The 19,855-nt window shown below is 50.8% G+C and overlaps 5 protein-coding genes across 5 annotated transcripts; 2 read left to right on the top strand and 3 right to left on the bottom strand.

The window, feature by feature from the left end:
* Positions 1 to 106: 106 nt before the first annotated feature.
* On the top strand, positions 107 to 2,082 carry HO133_002252 (uncharacterized protein; the record flags this gene model as incomplete). The annotated part of the gene is made up of 2 exons (XM_037293179.1): positions 107 to 335; positions 389 to 2,082. 2 exons carry the CDS (start codon positions 107 to 109, stop codon positions 2,080 to 2,082), a joined length of 1,923 nt encoding a protein of 640 aa, XP_037150832.1.
* Positions 2,083 to 2,301: 219 nt separating this feature from the next.
* Positions 2,302 to 8,666, bottom strand: HO133_002251 (uncharacterized protein; the record flags this gene model as incomplete). The annotated part of the gene is made up of 7 exons (XM_037293178.1): positions 2,302 to 3,025; positions 3,184 to 6,565; positions 6,922 to 7,009; positions 7,277 to 7,843; positions 7,910 to 8,004; positions 8,041 to 8,347; positions 8,622 to 8,666. 7 exons carry the CDS (start codon positions 8,664 to 8,666, stop codon positions 2,302 to 2,304), a joined length of 5,208 nt encoding a protein of 1,735 aa, XP_037150831.1.
* Positions 8,667 to 9,843: 1,177 nt separating this feature from the next.
* On the bottom strand, positions 9,844 to 12,328 carry HO133_002250 (uncharacterized protein; the record flags this gene model as incomplete). The annotated part of the gene is made up of 2 exons (XM_037293177.1): positions 9,844 to 10,000; positions 10,053 to 12,328. 2 exons carry the CDS (start codon positions 12,326 to 12,328, stop codon positions 9,844 to 9,846), a joined length of 2,433 nt encoding a protein of 810 aa, XP_037150830.1.
* A 1,121-nt stretch (positions 12,329 to 13,449) lies between these two features.
* HO133_002249 (uncharacterized protein) lies at positions 13,450 to 17,230 on the top strand (the record flags this gene model as incomplete). The annotated part of the gene is made up of 3 exons (XM_037293176.1): positions 13,450 to 15,425; positions 15,482 to 16,490; positions 16,559 to 17,230. 3 exons carry the CDS (start codon positions 13,450 to 13,452, stop codon positions 17,228 to 17,230), a joined length of 3,657 nt encoding a protein of 1,218 aa, XP_037150829.1.
* A 2,024-nt stretch (positions 17,231 to 19,254) lies between these two features.
* Positions 19,255 to 19,620, bottom strand: HO133_002248 (uncharacterized protein; the record flags this gene model as incomplete). The annotated part of the gene is made up of 2 exons (XM_037293175.1): positions 19,255 to 19,377; positions 19,432 to 19,620. The coding sequence occupies 2 exons, from the start codon at positions 19,618 to 19,620 to the stop codon at positions 19,255 to 19,257; spliced, it is 312 nt and encodes a 103-aa protein (XP_037150828.1).
* Between the last annotated feature and the right edge of the window lie 235 nt (positions 19,621 to 19,855).

Genomic DNA, 19,855 nt, shown 5'->3' with positions numbered 1-19,855 from the left:
TTGACACGATCATCCTAACTTCCATGGGAGCCGCTCCTCCACACGTTAAACCTTGGCAGCAGAACCTCGGCGGGACCTCTGACATCTTACCTTTCGGGCGTTCATCATGAGTGGGATGGAAGTTGTTGCAGTCCTTGGCTGCGTTGCCGCGGTGGTATCAGCCTACAAAGACGGTGGAAAGATTGTAAAACAGATCAAGGCGAAACGAGCTGCGAAGAAAGCATTGGCGCCAACAAAATCACTTGAGAGCTCATTGGAGCGAGGTCCTATAGCCGTGGAGCAAGCAAAGGACAATGGAATCGAGAGATATGGGTCTCTATTTGCTACTGGAGACCGTGAGTACTGATGCGTAGTAGCCTATAAGCCATTTACTGACATTTAGCTTTAGAGATAGCCACCGAAGCTCTCAAGAACATCCTCATTGTCCTCCAAGGGACTCTCCTAAGACATCTATGGTCTGCATCAGAAGATGACAATATGACGGACTTCCACATGTTAGTAGACGCTTCTGATTTTGGACGTATTCAATCCGTCACCGTCCTCAATGAATTGTATATGCGGATGGCACAAGCAGCTCCTCTGCAAAACATGCAGCTGCCGATAGGGGAACCTACGGCAGACTCAGGATCCATATGGGAATATGCAAATCCGACCAGTGCTGCTCCTTCACATCAGGTGGCATCCCAGGTCTTGGCGAAAAGTCCGCCTGTTCCAACTTTGTTTGATCGAAACCTACCACCTGAAGACTCGACATCGAAGAAAGACCCCGGCAAATCGCCTGTCTCTGCGCGGAGAAAATGGGGAGTATTTCCCTCAAGCACGCGCAAACTTGAATCGGAAATAGCTTCGGGAAGCCTCGCACCTAGCAACTCACGAGAATCAGCGCTCGATGATTCTCCGCCAGGCATCAAATTTGGAGGAAATGTATCGTCAACAGGAAATTCATCCTCGCGGGTGACCTCAGAAGGCTCTATTCCCCCAAGAGACTTTGCTGACGATCTGTGGAAGTTATCTTCTGAGTTGTCAATTGATGAAGAGAACCCATGGCGAGAAGAGCCTTCTACTTCGAACGGTGGCGTTAAGAAAGCCGCTGCTCCAGAATTGAGCCCAGCGACAGGAATAACGGCGTACATGCCACGAAGAGAAGCCGCCTCGGTTGAAGACCCCCCAAGACCGTTGCGGGAGCCGAAACCCATGCGGAGGGTAGCCGCCTACAAGCCTCGGAAACAACCGAAATCAGATGCTCCACCTGTGGCAGAGAGCGGAACGCGCCCAGAATCGAAAGGGACGCAGAAGAAGTTCCCATTCATGCCTCGAAGACGAACTACGGCAAACGTAACTCAGGATGCAACACAGCCCCATATGCACAACGTAGCCCACACAATCTCGCCAATCTGCTTACCAACCCAGACCAACCAAAGCGCCCTACTAGGCTCCCGTCACCCATACGGTGGCTACTGCAAAGGCGCTTACAAGCTGCAAGTAGGCCTCGACAAAGAAAGCGTCAATCTTCGCAACCAATCAACATCCATGACAGGCCAATCCAACTACTGGGCCTGTGCTAGCTCCAAATGCGCATACGAAGGGCCAGCTTGTAGGAAGGGGAAGAATTGGACGTTCGATGATACCGTTCGAGTATCCGACGCTGTGCAGTATCGATGGGCCTTTCTAGCCAAATGCCATGTCGCTTTATCCAAAGTCAAGAATGGGCAGTATGATTACCAATGCGTCTTCTGTGGCATCCAGCCACCTTCGAACAACGTATATCGGGGCGAGAAAGCTTTCATCGAGCACGTTTCGCAACAACATCGAGGACGGCAGCCAGACCCGTCGATTCTGGATAAAATATGCTGTATATATGGTAGAGTGGCGCTGGAAGAAGAGGACTTTGATGTCAATTTGACTCCGAAGGAAGACTCACCCCTCGTGCATCGGCAGATATCCGTTGATACCCCTAATCTTCTCACGGGAAGCCCTGATCATAACGCGACGCCAGATGATGAAGTGTTTGAGTGGCCTGCGATTGGAGGTCTGTCGAGTGCTAGCCAGCGGGAATTAGAAGGGTGCCTTCCTTTATTGTAAAACAATGAGTATCACGGCTCCGCTTATGTCATGATTCGGCTTCATTTTCTGTTGGGATCGATTACAGGGAACATTGCCATCCAGTCGTGAAAGGCATGCAAGTTGTCAACGAAGCTTTCGTCCTTGCCACATAGCTGAACCAAGGCCTTGCCTCCTCAGGCCATGGAAGTGACTGTAAGACTAACCCATCGACTATATTCTGTCGACACTATACACACCCTAAACCTCGTCCCCCTCATCATCCCACCCCCCTTCCTCTAACAACGCCCCTCGAACCCTCTCCCTAACTTCCTTAAGCTCACTTCCCAACGCCTCTTCCCACTGGCCTTCTACAACCCCAACCTTTTCCTTCAAATCCTCCGTCAACCTCGTCTCCTCCCTTCTCTGTTCCTCCTCCGCCGCCCAACTCGCATCCTTGCCCTGCGCCTCGACCTTACATCTAGCCGCTAAAGCGTGAGAACGTATCTCATGGAGGAGGCAGAGGAGATTGATCTGGGATTCGATGAACTGATATGTCGATTTCTCCGCGTGGCCGAGGAGTGAGTAGAGATATTGAAGTGGATGGTCGTAGTAGGATGGGTTTTCGGCATATTCGTCCGCTGGGATCTGGACCTCGAAGCCGTCCAGTTGCAAGGGCACTTTATGCAGGACTTCGAGGAGCGAGGGGGCAATATCCCAGAAAGCGGAAAGCTGGAGTTCGACGCCACGGCTCACATTGTTCTCTATGACAGACAGGAAAGCTTGAGCACGCTTGCAAACGGCTTGTTGAAATGTGGATCTGCGTTCTTGCGCGTCTTTTGCAAAGAAGAATTCGGCTTCCACATGCTTCTCCCGGTTCTGGGATTGTTTGTAGGGAAAGAGTACGATAGCTTTATATCTATCATTACGTTCGCTTAGGAGATCATAGATTTGCCGATGCAAAGTCTCGCGGGCTTCAAAGAGCCTAAGCCGATATCGGAGTCAGCATTGCTTAATCAAGGCACGAAAGCTGGGTTAACGACATAGACCTCAGGAGTAGGGGCAGGGGTTTGCTCCAAGACTATGTCTTGTGGCTCAAGATTTGGTAGAAAATAGGGAAGAATAACTCTGAAATGTGCGTACCATTTTAGCTGGGTTAGTTTCTCCAGCAATTCGGGCTGAAAATCGCCTTCTTCTTGAGGCAGGTTCGGGTTCTGCGACTGTGAATCCGAGAAGAGGCGGCTGCTGAGCTTGTCAAGGGAGGCATCGGCTAGTTTGATGCGGTCTGAGAAGAGTGCATGCAGCGGTGTGAGGACAATGTGCTGGTAAAGGTCGAAATCTATTTGAATGATCTCTTTTTCGGAACTTGCAATCTTCTCCTTTAGCTCATTCTCAGCATCATCGAAATCCTCTTGAGAGATTTCGCCGTGCTCAATGCGGAACTCGATATCCTGTCTGTGCAGTGAGCGTTGATGCTTGCACCATGATTCGGCTCGTTGCCTTTTTCCGAGGACTTGCGTGCGATAAGAACTTGTAATAGTTTCTGCTTCCTCCTTCTCGTGAAGTGATCGAACCACGCCCCGTACGTCTGCTAGATCTGGGTGACTGTTGTTGACTGCTGGGTGATGTCGCGGATACGGTGGGGGGAGTGTCACAAGCCGCGAGATGTCTAGTCTTCTCGGGTCAGGAGTGATTGGTGCAGACGAGGGTATTGGGGGAAGGAAAGGTGGTGGAGGTAAAGAGGAATCTTCTTCATGCAAACCAGTCTTTTCTGGGGGGTACTGGTTTGGACCATATGAAGGCTGTCGACTCGCTCCTGAGGGCTGCCATTGCCCGCCCCCTGCTGATACGGAAGTTCGATTTCCATAAAGTGCTGGTGGGTTGCGTGTTTCTTGAGGCACCCCCATATACTTAGATTCGCGTTTTGACCTTTCGAGAACCCTGAAAGCTTCACCCAGTGGGCCATCGCCGGGATGAGAATGATCTTCGAACCAACGGCTAGCAGCTCTGCCCCTTGAATCTTCATCTTGCCCAGTCACAATACTCATACTTGCTATAGGCGAAAGACATGGTACATAGTCTTTCCAATAGGCACTCTCTGGCCGCTGCTGAGTGCTGCTGTTCGTGGTGGCGCTACTGGGAGACTCGTGCTTCCGACTGACGGCGGAGGAATCATCTTGTGAGGAGGAGTCTCCCAAAGCACTAGATGCAATGCTTGTCCGCTTCGACATATTCTGCCTTGATAGACTTTGATGCCGATCGTGAAGGCATTTATCAGTGCTGGAATGCCCGAAGAGGCCTTGTGTCAACTCATCAACCTCTATGCCGTCTTCTTCGAAAACAGAGGCGTACTGCTCTCGCCGTATCCTCGACTCAGCTTTCATGAAATGGACAAAGAGATCGAGCCTCTCAGAGTCATTGGCAGCTGCTGCTTCACGTTCTGCAAAATTTCGATGTCGTTCAATGGCTCGTCCAGCAAAGAGTTTCGGGCTTTCAGGGCCTAGGAGGTCTTCTAGTGGTTCTTGAGCTGCCTTAGTCGATGGGGTCAGAGGAACTTGCATGGAGTCATCGAGGTTTGGCGTGTGAAGAATATGAGACACAGGACGCTGTTCAGGCCCAGGCGGCACAATCAAAGACAATGCTTTGGAAGGACCACTCAGTCGTTTAGGGGGCGATACTGAGAACGTTTGCAGCGGTAAAGAAGGCGATGCGACAGCTGAGGTGGATCGGTCTAGAGTCTCTCTGCCGGGGGGGAAAAGAGGCGTAGAGATCAAAGTGCCTGAGAAGTGCTGTGACCGGCTAGATCCTGGCTGTGGCGTGTTACACGACGAGACGAACGACACAGCTTTACCAGAGGATTTTTGGATTTCCGGGCTGTTCAATGCGCCATCCAGACTCTGCATACTCTTACCGCTCTTAGGAGTAGACCTTGCGGTCATCCTTTGCTTCGAGGCATCCATTTGAGAAGCTGACAGAACCAGATTGGCTGGTCTCACATCGAGACCGTCTGCCCATGGAGCCACACTGCTTGAAGGTTCGACAGCGGAATCCTCCACAGCTCTACCCTTGCCATTTCTGCTCTCACTGCGCCGCTCTCGGATACCCATCGCACTACGGTTTCTGACTGCAGGGCTACGAAACAACCCTCCGGCTGAGGAGTCTCTCCGTGGGTGGGCTAAGGCCCCAGCGGTGGCAGTCAATGGATAATCAGTCCCCAACCGTCTCTTTTGTAGTACACTACCAGTATCTATATGCAACGGCGATGGCCCATGCGAACGGGGTGCCTGATCATTTGTGCCATCTTCATCCCTCCAGTCCGCTGGAGTCGGTGGTACCGTATCAAGGCTAGTTCCTGTGCCAGGCGGACGTCTGGACCGGAATGGAAGCGTGGGTACCAATCCGGAAGACGGGCTTTCCATAGGTCGATTTAGACTTTGTGAACGCGCAGATGTTGGGGGAGGCCCTGGTGGAGGCGGTGGCAGGGGCATATTCGGCTCCCAGGTGACTGGACTAGGTGAATGACTGCTGGAGCGCGACGATCCCCCAGCTAGGCCTATTCCACCTGTAGATGCAGCCCTTCTAGCTGCTGGTGGGTGTACCATTGGATCGTTGTGTTTAGCTGAGGATGCTTGAGCAAGCATTTGAGCTGTATGATCCTGCAGTGCATCAATAGCATCACTGGCCAATGATACTTTCGAGGCTTTTCCTCTCAAGGTCAATGAAGAGAGTAGACGATCTGCATGGTTCTTGGAACCTGCGCGTATCCGCTGCCCTGGTCCTGGAGGAGGAGGAAATGAAGGCGCCGATGCAGCGTTTGGAGACTGATTTGGAGATGTGTGTTGGCGTATCAAAGGGGACCGACCCCCAGGAAATCGTGGGACAAGGTCCGGCGACAAGGTTGTAGCGGCGCTCACTGGCGTACCGTAACGTGAGGATTCGGTGTCAGGTGATGTAGTATCGGCAGGAGAGATAATATCTGAAGTGCGGCGTGGTGAGTCCTGAGGTTGTTGATCTCGACGAGGTGAATACGGTGGTGGTGGAGAAGCGACTGGTTCTATACCGGTCTTCATCAGTTGGGTCCTGGCCAGATAGGATTCACCCTTACCATCAGGTCCCACAAGACGGGGAGCTAGGTGTGCTGTCCTCGATGATTGACTTGTCTGCCTGTGCTCTCCTGCCATTGACATTGAATTGGGGGAGATGTTGACGCTGTTCACCGCACCCCATTGTTGAGGATTGTAGTGACCACTGAAGCCAGAAGCGGACCGGGAGGCCGTGGGCGATGCTCCTCTCATGGCTCCACCTGGAGATGGATATGCAGAGAATGGGCTACTCAGAGTAGTGCTGGAGATGGGTGTCTGTACCACTCCTCCAAGTCCAAGTCCAAGACCAGCGTTGCGTGCATTTCCCAGACTTGTCGTGAGGAGGTTTGGGGGCTGGTTGGGGGTCTGACGCCGTCGAGGAGGTGTTTCTATTCCTGCTGGTCCTCCCGAGACGTTATACGGGTGAGGCAGACTCATATCCACTGGGCCAGGGGTCAATAGAGGCCTCACAGCAGGCCTCTGTTGGCTATCGCATCGACAGGGTCACCAGGGTGAAAGTGGGCTCAAAGGCAATGCGATTTGCCAAATCAACCAGGGTCAATGGAGAGGACATGCTGCAGACACAGAATGCGCACCGCAAAGCAAAGGCAGGATGAAAGAAGCGCGAGATTCCAATGTGCCATTTCTGGCGTGCAATTGGTGGGAGAGTTCTAGATCACATGCCATGAGGGAGGGCGTTCTATTCTTTGCATCAGCTAGAGCCAAAGGGTTCTGCTAGGGCGGGAACTGGAGCATCAGGGGTTGGCATGGCTGGCCAATGGGAGGATAGGTCACAAACCCTGGGCGCTTACGGAGGTCTTGGCGGGCTTGGACATTTGCCGATACTTTACACTTGACTTGCTCTCAGAATTCTGCGTGAGGAAGTTCTGTTAGATCGTGACACATCTCGGTGGTAGAGGCATCATCCAAGTTCTAGCGCGTATATAATCTTATAGCGTGGTAGTCGGAGCTCAACCTTCAAAATCAATGCCATTCCTATCCGATACTGTCGTCTTCCATCCGCCAGGTTCTCTGATAGAACAGTTGAGCTCTTGCTGTTTGTCTATCTGCCCCAATGCACGAAGTCAACGTGAGACCCAGGCATTGTTTGTAGCACCCCATTCCTGTCCAGCGTCGTTTCCAGTAGCATCAACTCCCTCGACCGTGTCTGCAGATGCATTACCAGCGCCCCAAGCATCCATTGCAGTACCCCAACCCGGCCCAGCGTCGGAGTCTGCGACTATTCTCGCGGCTGCTTCAGGGTAATGCGCCCACATATCATCGCTCGAGTACGGCGAAAAGGCCTCAACCATGCCTGGAGGAATTGTCTGCCTGTTCTTCTGTAGGACAACCAACAGTTCTTCGTCCATGACACCGGAGAAATCTTGATAAAAGGCTATGGTTGTAGCCTTGTGTCCCACGCGTCCGACACGACCCAAGCAGAACTTGTATTCAGCCAACGTGTCTGCCAGATCCGAGAAAATGAGCGAGCTCACACCATAGACATTGATCCCTCGTCCGCAGAGCTTCATCGTGGCGACCAGGACAGTTACATGTGCATGTTTGAACGAGAACATCGCTTGTTCGCGATAGACCTGCATCATGTCGCCGTGCGTCTTCTCGCATTTGATCACCATGTCTCCGGCGATGATGTTTTCGAGTATGTCAACATCTTTCTTCTTGCGGAGTAGAATGAGTGTTTTGCCTTCGCGTGGAGAAGACTGTCCGAAATGAATGCCATGGAGTTAGCCAAGCTTTTTTCCGTTGCGACTTAGCTTCGGTCTGACCACTTTGCCATACTTGACGAATTGTTGATTGACAAGAGTGTAGCACTGTGAGGCGTCCTCCTTCGGATGGTCGAAGTCAATTTCATCGTAGTGGCCTTATTCGAGGCGCATAAACCCCTCAGCTCTAAGACTCTGCTCCTTCGAGTACTGGGAAGAGAAGTACCAATGGTAGAGGTGTTTCTTGGTTGGGAGGCGCAGTTCAACCTCGTCGACTTCGTCTTTGAATGTCTTCGTCTTGGACATCTTCGACGAGACATCTTTTAAGGATTCCGACAGTAGTTCATCGGCCTCATCGTAGACAATGAAACTCAAATTATCCAGAGAAAGGATGTCACAGTACTTCGGGTTGCCGAACTGCAGTGCCTTCTTCCTCAGGATGGCTAGGAGTCGTCCAGTTGTAGCAACCAAGATATCGCAGCCTTGGCCGAGCTTGTTCATCTGGTGCACTGATGGAGCTCCACCGTACACCACGCAACAACGGACTTTCTCATTCCAGCATTAGTCAAGCAGAGTGGCATGAATCTCAATCGCCAGCTCGTGCGTCGGTGCAATGATCACGTCGAATGGCTCAGCCATCCCCACCGGACTTGCATCTTTTGGATGCGAGGTCTAGTCTGCAGGAACTCTACCAGAGGGATTCCGTACGACAAGGTCTTTCCCGCACCTGAAGTGTATAAGCCCATAGTTCGCGGAGATTAGGGACGTAACTTACCGGTCTCCGCCTCACCGAGACGCGTACATAGATGTATGTATACATTATTGCATTCATGAACACATAGTGAACGTGCTATCACTGAGAAAGTTAGTCAATAAATGCGAAGCCGAGCAAAGAGTATTAGATAATTACGAAGGTGTATTCTGTTGCGAGGTGACGTAAAAGTCGGGAGCTTTGGAGCTTGATGACTTCTGTAGAGAACTCGCGCGTCAGTAATGTCTCGGGGCTCCTGAAGGTGAAGAGGGTTGCATGGGGAGAATTCTGACTGAGCCAAATTGAGAAGCAATACCAAGGTGACAAGCTATACTGAGTGAACGTTGCTCACTTTGCCAGAGCAATTGATATCATACCGTCTGACGATCGAACAGAATTTGGCTTGCGCTTTGTGAGTCGAGGGTGGGAGTCGAATGAGAAAACCAGGGGGAGGTGATCTTGACTGCAGTGAGAGATTGGGACTGGGATACGGCTTACTTTTGTCTGCTTGGTAAGCTCCGGATAGGACTATGATCTATAAACCATGTTATGATCAGGTATGACGAGTGTAAAACGAAGAGATTGAGTGATGTTGATAGTCCTGAGGTGGTGTTGTCGTGGAGTGAATAAAAGAAGAAGTTGGGGTAGGCGTGAAAGGGTTTAATGAGGTCTGTACAGGTACACAAGGATGCCGCCAAGTGGCGCTAGTCCTCGATTCACCTGGCAAAATAGAAAACCTCAGCCACGAAGACTCGATGAACCCGGCAACACAAAACACTTCAGTCACAAATATCCCATCAAATCGCGCTAGCCCTGGAGCGTTGAGCATTTTTGTGACATCAAGTCTCCGTAGCAAGTTGAATGAAGTCTAGTTTTCATTAATAGGTACCTGGCACGTCTATCATACAATGGTAGCACGATAGCTTCCATATCTCCTTCCATCCCTGCGAGATAAGCCTAAGCTCGCGTCCACCTGTAAGATGTACCAGTCTGGCCAGGAGCACCTTCTATGATACATGACCCTCTCAGCGAAGTCGTTAGAAATATTAAAGGTAGTCTTGGTATGGCTTTTAGAGCCAGGCCCAAGCACCTTGTCAGCTCAGCTGCCAAGGACAATGTGGGCTATGAAGAGAATATAGAATCATCCGCTTAGCGACATGCTGAGAGAATCTAATCATGAAAAATGCTAGAGGATGTGTACGGGTATGCAGGAGGTGCTGCTGGGTGATGGGCCGGATGTCATAGTCTATGCCTTCGTCTCTTCTTCTTCGCCATTAGGTTGTTGTTCTGAAGAGACGCCCTCTTGTGTTGTGACACCATCGGGATTTTGAGTCTTGACGTAATCGTTGAAGACTGCAAGTGCCTCATCGACTTTCTCGCGCAACTTGTCGTTATCGTCAATCCTAATTTTGTCAGCACGTGAAATCGCTCATTGCGATTAACGGGATTACTCACAAAGACATCAATTCTGGGTTGTCCATTTCCAGTAGCATGCCAGTAATCTTGCCAGCCAGATCTGGCTGCAGGACTTGGATCTTGGGGTAGATTGCTTCGCCAAGTAGTTGCTTTTGTTGGTTTGGCGGTGCCGCGGCAAGAGCTTCGAGAGTGGCAGACGGTGCTCCAGCTCCAGATGCCTGTGGCATACCTTGTTGGCCAGCTCCGAATCCCATAGCTCCACGTCCCTGCTGTGGGAATCCACCCATCTGACCTGGCTGTATACCCATGTTCATGCCCATGCCGCCACGACCTGACTGGCTGGGGAACTGTTGGGGACGGCCATCTCTACCGCGCATACCTTGAAGACCCATCATCTGTTGCGGCATTCCCTGGAGACCCTGCATACCTTGCATCTGCCCGCGACCACCTTGCGCACCGCGACCTAATTGCGCTTGTACTTGTGCTAGAGCCTGAGGATACGCCAGACCGGTGGGGAAACCGCCAGGACCACCTTGAGGCATGGCACCGAACGGCACCTGTCCAGGCATACCGAAGGCTTGAGGTGGCATTTGCTGTTGATTCATAGCACCACGGCCACCTTGTTGAGGCTGCATGCCAGAAAATTGGCCACCACGACCACTCGGCATGCCCGGAAGCATCATGCCTTGCTGGGGTCCGAAAGGCATTCCACCGCGCCCAACGTTGGGCGCTACAATGCCAGGCTGCTGGCCGGGGCCGTAGAACATCGCAGGCTGGATGAATTGTTGATTTGGCATTCCCGCGGCAGCGGCAGCTTGCTGCATACGAACAGCGTTACGTGCTTGAATGCTCTGTTCCAATTGCGTCTTGCGGACTTCCTTGCGCATAGCCACTGCAACGTACAGTGGCTTTCCATTCACCATCTTCTGATGGAAGTCGGTAACGGCTTTCGTAGCTTCGTCGGCATTGCTGAAGCAGACGAAACCAAATCCCTTACTCTTGCCGAGTGGGCGCTTGGTGGATTTGGCGGTGTCCTTCTCGCTATCTTCTTTCTCGTCATCTTTCTTTCCGCCATCCTCCTCTTCAGCCTCTTTCGTGGACTCTTTCTTGTTCTCTTTGCCCTTCTCACTGTCTGGAGAATCGGTCCTATCAGGCCCAGAGTCTCGCATGACTTTCGCAGAAGTGACCGTTCCAGCACCTGCAAAGATCTCCCGGAGCTTCTCATCATCGATATCATCGTCCAGGTTTTTGACATATAAATTCACGCCTTGATACTTGGACGCCTTCTCGACACGGGCCGCCTCGTGCTGCTTACGAAGCTCTTCCTCACGCTCAGATTTCTTCTGTGCACGACCGACGTAGAGGACTTGGCCTTTAAAGTCTTTGTTGTGCAGCTCGTCCACGGCAGTGGCCGCATTTTCGTGATTGATGTAGTTGACAAAACCAAATCCACGGCTCTTGCCCGTTTCCGAGTCTCGAGCAATGGAAGCTGACGTGACGTCTCCATATTGTTCAAAGAGTGCTCGAAAGTCTTCGTCTGTCACCTCAGGCTCAATGTTCTTCACATAGATGTTGGTAAAGTTCGCTTTCATCTCATCGAACTTGCTGTCGCGGTCCTTCCTCGGAATGTGGTATCCCACGAACACTTTCTTCTCGTTCAGCAACATACCGTTTACGGACTTGATGGCGTTTGTTGCTCCCTCTCCAGTCTCGTAATGAACGAATCCATAGCCCTTGGAATTCCCGAATTCATCCTGAGCAACTTTGCAGCTGAGAATGTTACCAAAAGACGCAAAAGTGTCATGCAAGGCTTTGTTGTCGATGGCAGTATCCAAGTTTTTGATGAAGACGTTCCCTTGACCAGTCTTGCGCAGAGCAGGATCGCGCTGGGACCACATGATACGACAAGGACGCCCCTTGATGACAGTGTAGTTCAGCTCCTCCATGGCGCGCTCGCCGTCCGCAGTGTTGTTGTAGTTGACGTAAGCATATCCGAGTGAGCGACGAGTCACAGCGTCGCGACAAACACGGATTGAAGCAACTTGACCGATAGAAGAGAAGAGCTCGAAGAGCATAGCCTCGGTCACGTTGGGGTCTAGCTCACCAACGTAGAGTGACGCAGAGTGAGGCTGGTTAGCTCCGCCTGGAGCTGCAGAGCTTGGAGTTTGGAGGGCGTCTTGATCGCTTGGAGACTGTGGCCCACCAACGCTAGTGTCGATACCGTTGGGCAGTCCGTTGGTAGGAGCGGATGACTTGTCATCGATGGAAAGCTTCTCAAGCGAAGGCGGGGAGCCGGAGGCAGCGTCGGCAGACATGGTGATGATACTGTTATGCTTGCTTTTATTAGTACGGTTGGGGGACTATATGCCAGAGGAGCCTGCAGCGACCGAAGTTTGTAGAAACTTCGTGAAGCGACTGGGAAGAAATGTGTTCAGGACGTACAAGGATTGAGCTGGTCAATGTGGACCGGTATGAGGTATGAAGAGGGTGGAGAGGGGTGCTGGATGATGCAGTGTTAGTTAGAAGCAACTAGAGATGACCTTCTGCCACGAGATAGATGGAGAAGTGTGCAGAAGTAGCTTTGGTGGAGCCTGTTGCGCGGTCAAGTGACACTTACACAGCTTCAGTTTACTATTGATTTTTTGGGGGTGTTTTCAAGTTTTTTTCTGATGTCACGAGGGTTTTCTGGTAGGGGAGGAGTGCAAAGATAGAGGAACGTGTACGATGTATGTTCCAGACGGTGGACGTGGTGTTGTGTTACTTATAATGTGAGAGCAAGCTGCAGAAAAAAGAGATTATCGTGAAAGAGGAAATTCTTCTCTAGCGTGTCCGGCTAGCATGGCAAGACCGACCGATATTTAACCGGTAACTTTTTACCTTTGTTTTCTCCTCAAACGATTACAGCAACTACAATCATAAATTCTTTCTTCAGTCGGATTCAGCTATACCTTTTTCAAGTATATGGGTTTTTGACAACGAGGTTCATTGTGGAGGCTTGTCGCAGAATAGGTGGTGAACTTCATATCTGACATATTGCCCAATGTCTAGCCCTTTTCGACGAAACTTTCACTCAATGTACTTCAACGAAGCTCCGATCAGCTCGAAGACTAGGTGAAGAAATATACAGACCGCAATGTGACATCAACGCCGTCCTCCTAAGACTAGATTGTAGCGACTTCCATTAGTAGCCTCTTCACTGACAGCGGAACACTGTGGTGTGGCGGATATAAAAAAATTAAGCCCGAGGATTATATTAGAAGTAACACCGTGCGCGTACCTATCTGGTGCTTGAATTCGCCTTAATAAGTCTTGTGGCGAATTAGACCACAACAAGATTCTTTCGATCACTGTCATCGAGCATGTTACCTCTGTGTCACTTGCAAGTTTTTCCTCACCCATCCAGGGCCGCCTCGCGATCCGAAGTCCAGCAGTAGCAATGTTTCCGTCCTTTACAGGCAGCACACGGCCCAAGCGACAGGTGAACCTCTCAGGTCGTAACAACAATCCTTTCGCTGCGTTACCTGGCTCTCGAACCTCCTCATCCCCGCAGACCGCGCAAAATGCGCTCGCTCAAGCTCAGCATGAGCGGATATTGAGACAGCAAGAGAGGGAACGTCCACCTGCGGCGACTAAAATTCAGAAGACATGGAGAGGGCACAAGGGACGAAAGCAGACCAAGGTCATTTGGAGGCAAGAGTGGGACAACAGAGAAGGGTGGGAATCTAGAGGACCTTCAGAGACCCGTGGATCTCTATCCCAGCTTGCTGCGCCGGCTGCTTACGCTTCGGAAGATGAGTGTTTGGGCTCGCTCAGACTGCTCGTACAATTTGCTTCGCTGAGGAACGAGCTTGATATCCAGCGCCTTGATCGTTTCACAACCAGATACCTCCAGTCCCTTCAAATGCAGCCATGTGGGTATCCGGCCAACGTATGGACATACCCTTTACTACGTCTGGCGAAATTGTCTCTAGCAACACTGAGTGCCAAGCGGACTCCTCCGTTATCTACTTGCACCGTGGACAATTTGATAGCTCTTCTCAATGTTGTGGCTACTGCTATCCCGAGACAGCTCGCTTCTTACTCGCATCAGTATTTTCGGACGCTAGCCGAAGCAGGAATCGGCCGTCGATGCTCCAATTCACCCTCGATAGAGTCAGCAGCTCTTGCACTACTCCAGCCGACCAGTGACAGAACCGAAGAATGCTACGAAGGTTTTGTGTCTGAATTTCTGGCCACACCAGGTCTTCCTGCAGTGTTCGGTGGCCTGGAAGGATTTGGTCGTGGAATACGATACCATACGTTGGCTGATGTACTGAATAAAGTTCTGTCACCCTCATCACACGACGATATACTACAGCTTAAAAGCCGGGAAAGTCTTCTTTGGCTACTGGCTTACTTCATATATTTTCGCCGGTTGGCCTACTCTGACCAGCAAAAGTCTACAGACTCGCCGGATGTGCAATATGTTAAGATTGTCTCAAGACTAATATCATTCCTAGCAGACGACATCGGCTCACGGATAGAAGTGTCCAATCGGTTACCTTCGTCTGGTAGCAGCATCTCCACTCCTGCAGCAAGTCCTGTTGAACCACTGCCATCCTTTGTGAGCTCCGAGATATTAACCCTGATAAATCAGCAGAACGTAAGCAGCCTTCTTGCAAATTTTGACGTGGTGCCCGCTTCAAGTGAGGGTGTAACAGGTACGCCCAGTGAGGCATCTGCGCTGGCAAGTTATGCCTTAACTCTGCTGAGAGCCTTTCCACGTCGTGGGGACGAGATACGGATGTGGCTATTCCGTGGTTCAACAGCAAGAGGGTCCAGCCAGGCAAGTCACGCTGCAGAGCCACTCCCGGCTATAAAGTACTTCTACCAGGTTGCAAGCAAAAGCAAGATTTACCAAATGATCAGCGAGGACCCTCGGGAAACAGTAAGCATGTTGAGGCCAGATAAGCCTCAGATCCGAGAAAACAAACCATCATATTCTATTGCAGACGAGTCCCGAGATCAGCAATGGCGTGTGATCCTCCTCTTCCTGGAGCTGTACACATTTGTCCTTAAAATAATGGATGACGAGGAATTCCTTGCTGGCACATCTGCATATAATGACCAATGGTCGTGGACAAGGAAGAGCGCTTTGCCACTCGATCAAGTCAAAGAGCTGACCAGTTTCCTTAAGAACCTCTCATTCTCTATGTACTGGAACGCTTCAGAAATTGCCGGAATTGAGGCAGCAGAAGTGAAGACGAGCCTTGCAGAGTACTTTGGCGGCAACAAAGCAGCACAGAATGAATACCGACAAGACGAAGGTTCAGCCAAATTGCAAGAAATGTCAATCGCCGGTGTAAGTGGCATGACTCTAGTCTATATGAAAGGTCTGGTCACTGGTGTACTCCGCATGGTATACGAGCGAGAGTAGGTCCCTATCGTGGCAGTATGATTATGTTCAGACTTGGCTGAGAGTATCCTAGCTCTCGTCGAAAGTTCCTACCCAGAGACCATTGGTTGATGACAAAGTATTTCGAGATGGACCGATTTATTTCTGCCGTGGTAGAAGAGGAGGAACATAGACATCAGATACAGGAGTCTTACGAATCTTATGAAGCCGATGGCAATAGTCAGGTCGGAGGGGATGTTGACATGGACGATGATGACGATGATGACGATGGGTTCGCCCTCATTGGTAATTCACACGTACAGCAAGTCCGGCGTGCAGAGCGCTTGAAAAGGCAGCAGCGGAAGACCTCAAGGAGAAAGCAGCTCGAGTCTGTTGCACCGAGACTGGAGATTCTACAAAACATGCCCTTTTTCATACCTTTCGCTACTCGTGTTCAAATCTTCCGCCATTTTGTTGCCCTGGACCAGCACCGAAGAAGGGGCACGTCAGATCCCGACATGTGGAGGTTTGCGCAAATGAACTCCGCAGCTGGAGATATAAGCAAACACCGCGCCAAGGTTCGAAGAGAGCACATCTTCGAAGACGCATATGCTCAGTTCTATGACCTAGGTGAAGGCCTCAAAGAACCGATTCAGATCCGATTCGTGGACAAGTTCGATACCATTGAGGAGGGCATCGACGGCGGCGGTGTGACAAAAGAATTCCTCACCAGTGTGACCAACGAAGCTTTTGGCGCCGTCAATGGCATGGAAGCACTGTTCATCGAGAACGATCAGCACCTGCTCTATCCAAACCCTTCTGCCGTGGAAGAGCGGAAAGCGACCCTTCAGCAAGCCATGTACAAGGAAGGCTCCCTGGACTGGAACGAAAATATAAGAGACTTACTACGAAGATACGAATTTCTGGGACGCATCATTGGTAAATGCCTTTACGAAGGCATTCTGGTCGATATACATTTTGCACCTTTCTTTCTTCTGAAATGGGCCCTAACTGGAGGCTCCGGGTCTGCAACCAAAGAATCAGGCTATCGTGCCAATCTCAATGACCTGAGAGACCTTGATGAAGGGCTCTACGAAGGACTGGTATGTACCAATACTTTCAAAAATGACCAGCTAAACCTTCCCCTACTACTACTAATACTTCTTCCCAGCTGCAACTGAAGAACTACCCGGGAGATGTTGAAGACTTCTCCCTCAACTTTGCCGTAACGGACACCATCCGTACTTCCCCCACAGAGACCAAACAGGTCACCCGCGAACTCCGTCCCTCAGGAGCTTCTATCTCCGTCACCAATGAGAATCGCCTAGTCTACATCTCCTACATGGCTCGTCATCGCCTCCAAATCCAACCACATCTCCAGACCTCGGCTTTCCTCCGTGGCCTCGGCACCATCATCTCCCCCTCCTGGCTGAGCATGTTCAACCAGTCTGAGCTGCAAACCCTTGTTGGTGGCGCTAGCTCCGAGATCTCTGTCTCTGATCTCAGAGCCAATACACAATACGGAGGTCTCTATGCCATTGGAGATGACGGTGCCGAACATCCTTGCGTACAGATGTTCTGGAAAGTCCTGCAAAGTCTTGAAGATAGTGACAGGAAGAAGGTGCTGAAGTTTGTGACTAGCACGCCTCGAGCGCCGTTGCTTGGATTCGGCAATCTGAACCCGAAGTTTAGTATCCGAGACAGCGGAAGCGATCAGACGCGGCTACCGAGTACGAGCACGTGCGTCAATCTGCTGAAGCTGCCAGTGTATAGGGAAGAAAAGGTTTTGAGGGAGAGATTGTTGTATAGTGTGAATGCTGGAGCTGGATTTAACCTGAGCTAAGTGGAGACGACAACACCCCGGGTGTGGAAAACAGATATGTGGGAATGAGGCACGTGTTATGACGCTTTCAAAGCATTTCAGCGGCATAGGACAGGATTAGAGATTCAGTGAACATGTACAGCGCATCATTGCATCTATCAGATATACAAAGAGATGTCTCACTGCTAAAGTTCGTAGAATATAAGTCTCTGAGATCATTTCTGTTCAGCGCAGCTGTAGCGAGGCTCATCGTTGAGATGAGCCAACAATTTGCTGGTTTGGAGCTGAACCTTTCATCTTTCAAAGACCCACAAACGACCAGACTGAGATTATTACGTGCGGTGGATACCGTTCGAAACATGAGAAACTGTCAGGACAGTGAAGGTACGGTACTCGAGCACTTCCCACGTCCCATTCACTCCACCAACTCCTCCCCATCACCTTCTCCGTCCCTCAAAGCCACGAAAAAGATGGAACAACCGATAGGTATACGGACCTACTCCAAACAAAAGCAGAGCTCAACTCCCGAGACCTCTGGGGCTCCTTGCTCTCCGTCTGTGAAGCCCAATCCCATGATCCGTCCAACACAAAGTGCCACCACCGCTCTTTCGAAACCCCAATGCTCGGGCTCCGCGCCATTCATATACCACACTCAGGATGTCGCAGGTTTCCCAAATGCTTGAAATTTTAGATTTCTTCCCATGATCATCCTCCAGATCCAGCCTTTAATCATGGCACCTTCTAGCATTTCCTCAGCAAGGACCACCCCTCAAAGCCTGGGGCAAAGCCGCGCCTTCGATCTCTCGTGCACGACTGGAGAGTATGCTCCTATTGCAACTTCGCAATTGGGAAGACTGCCGACGCAGTATTTATGTAATTGATAGTCGTGGGTGATAACGATATCCTGATGACCCTATCGCTCTATAAAGCAAACCCCTGAAAAGCGCCGTATCAAGAATTCAAATTCCACACTCCTCTGCTATGTTGAATGGTAGGGCTCGTTCCTTGCCTATTCCTTCCCTACTAGGTAAACCCCAGTGACCCGATTTCATCTCACACATCCCGTATGACCTGCTCATTGTCTTCCCGGCTTAGAAGCTCGGGGCTTCTCCTTTCGGCAAACGTCCACTTAACGTGAATGAACAAACTCTCGGGGCTTGTAATATATATCTTAACCTTGAGCGAGTCGTTCGTCTCTGGCCTTGGGAAGAAACGTCCAGCAGTCCTCATGGTAACCGTAAAGCTCAATTAATTGCTCGTCGTGGCCGTTGGTAAAAAGATAGAGTCTGCCAGGATCGGTGCCGCGGCGAAAAGGCTGTGGCATGCTCTTGATGTGCAGAGGCATCCGGAGGTCGCAGCTGTAGTGTATACCTGCATGACAATTGAGGACTCTGCTTGGGTTTTTGGCTTTCGCTCCTTTCTTTCCACTCCCCAAGTCGTCACAATATGCTCCCATTGTGATCTTGCGTTAGACACAATCGTGGAGGCTACAATGAGATAGTTGATTTTCGGCTCCTGAGTGAAAAGTACATGGCCAAAGACTCAGGCGACGGAAAATAGCATTAAGATCTCCATTGGCGCTGCATGCATTTGTGGAAACTACCACACTGTCCACCTCAAAGGCCTAGTACGCACTTGGACGACTACCGCGGTCTCCAGAATGGCTAGCACATCTTGTTGGTCTTGAATCAGCCTTTGTTGCGGCTTTGATGGTCTCACTAGAGGCAGTATCGATATTGTCGGCAGGCCAAAGGAATGAGTAGAGGCCCATGCTGTACATTTGTGGGGCAGAACTTAGACGATTACCCTCTAACAATTATGCTTTGTATGCTCTGCGATTGTTTGGGCGCCGTTGGCACAGCAAACCAAGCCACCGCAAGATCGATACGTATCATGCCGTAGCCAACCCATTTCCTGCTCTTCCAACGAGTTAGGACATGTTTACGATGCCCTGCCTTGCCTTGGGACAATTGGCAGCCCTCGAGCCCTGCATCCTTTACACTCCTCCGAAAGCATTCGGAGCCCGGCGTCATCACGTTGCCAGCTCAATCGGTTCCATTTTCCTCTTTCCATCTTTTCAGATACGCTTCCCCGCTCAATGGGCCCTTGGATTCTCCTTCGAACCGTCCTTTCATAGGTCTCATCTTCCTCGTAACAAATGGTGTGAGCTGCGACAGCGAATCAGCAATCACCACGAGGCCTAGAATACTGGATCTGCGTACCTTGCAGTCTTTCAACTGCTCTGGCACAACGTAGGTCCGGACTTTACGCCATTCGATCACGTAGCCCCCATGCTTCGTATGCCGACCCGTTGCCCCTGTGCCTGTGCCTTTGTAGAAGCCATTGCTGACTTGCTTGGTCGTGAGTGGTAGGCGCCTGACTCTGCTGCATAAAGCTGCTGTGGGTTTCATGATGAATGCTGGTTTGCGTGGCTGCGAGATCTTGGTATGTTGAAATTAGAAGATTTTGGCAAAGCTCAGAACCATTTACTTGTATTTAGCGCAAAGTTTTCAGCCCTATCTCGCGGGAAAAGTTTCCCTCCACAAAGAGCCTCTCACACTGAGACGCTTGAACGAGGCGGAAGCTTGAAGCCATGTTTTGAGTAATCTCTCTGTTTCTTGAGACGCAAGAAGAGTGACAAGCTCG

This window comes from Letharia lupina (assembly GCF_014066315.1).
Source record: "Letharia lupina isolate WasteWater1 chromosome Unknown contig_14, whole genome shotgun sequence".
NCBI lineage: Eukaryota > Fungi > Ascomycota > Lecanoromycetes > Lecanorales > Parmeliaceae > Letharia > Letharia lupina.
Note: the sequence above shows the minus strand (reverse complement) of the source record. Positions and strands in the feature narration are given on the sequence as shown.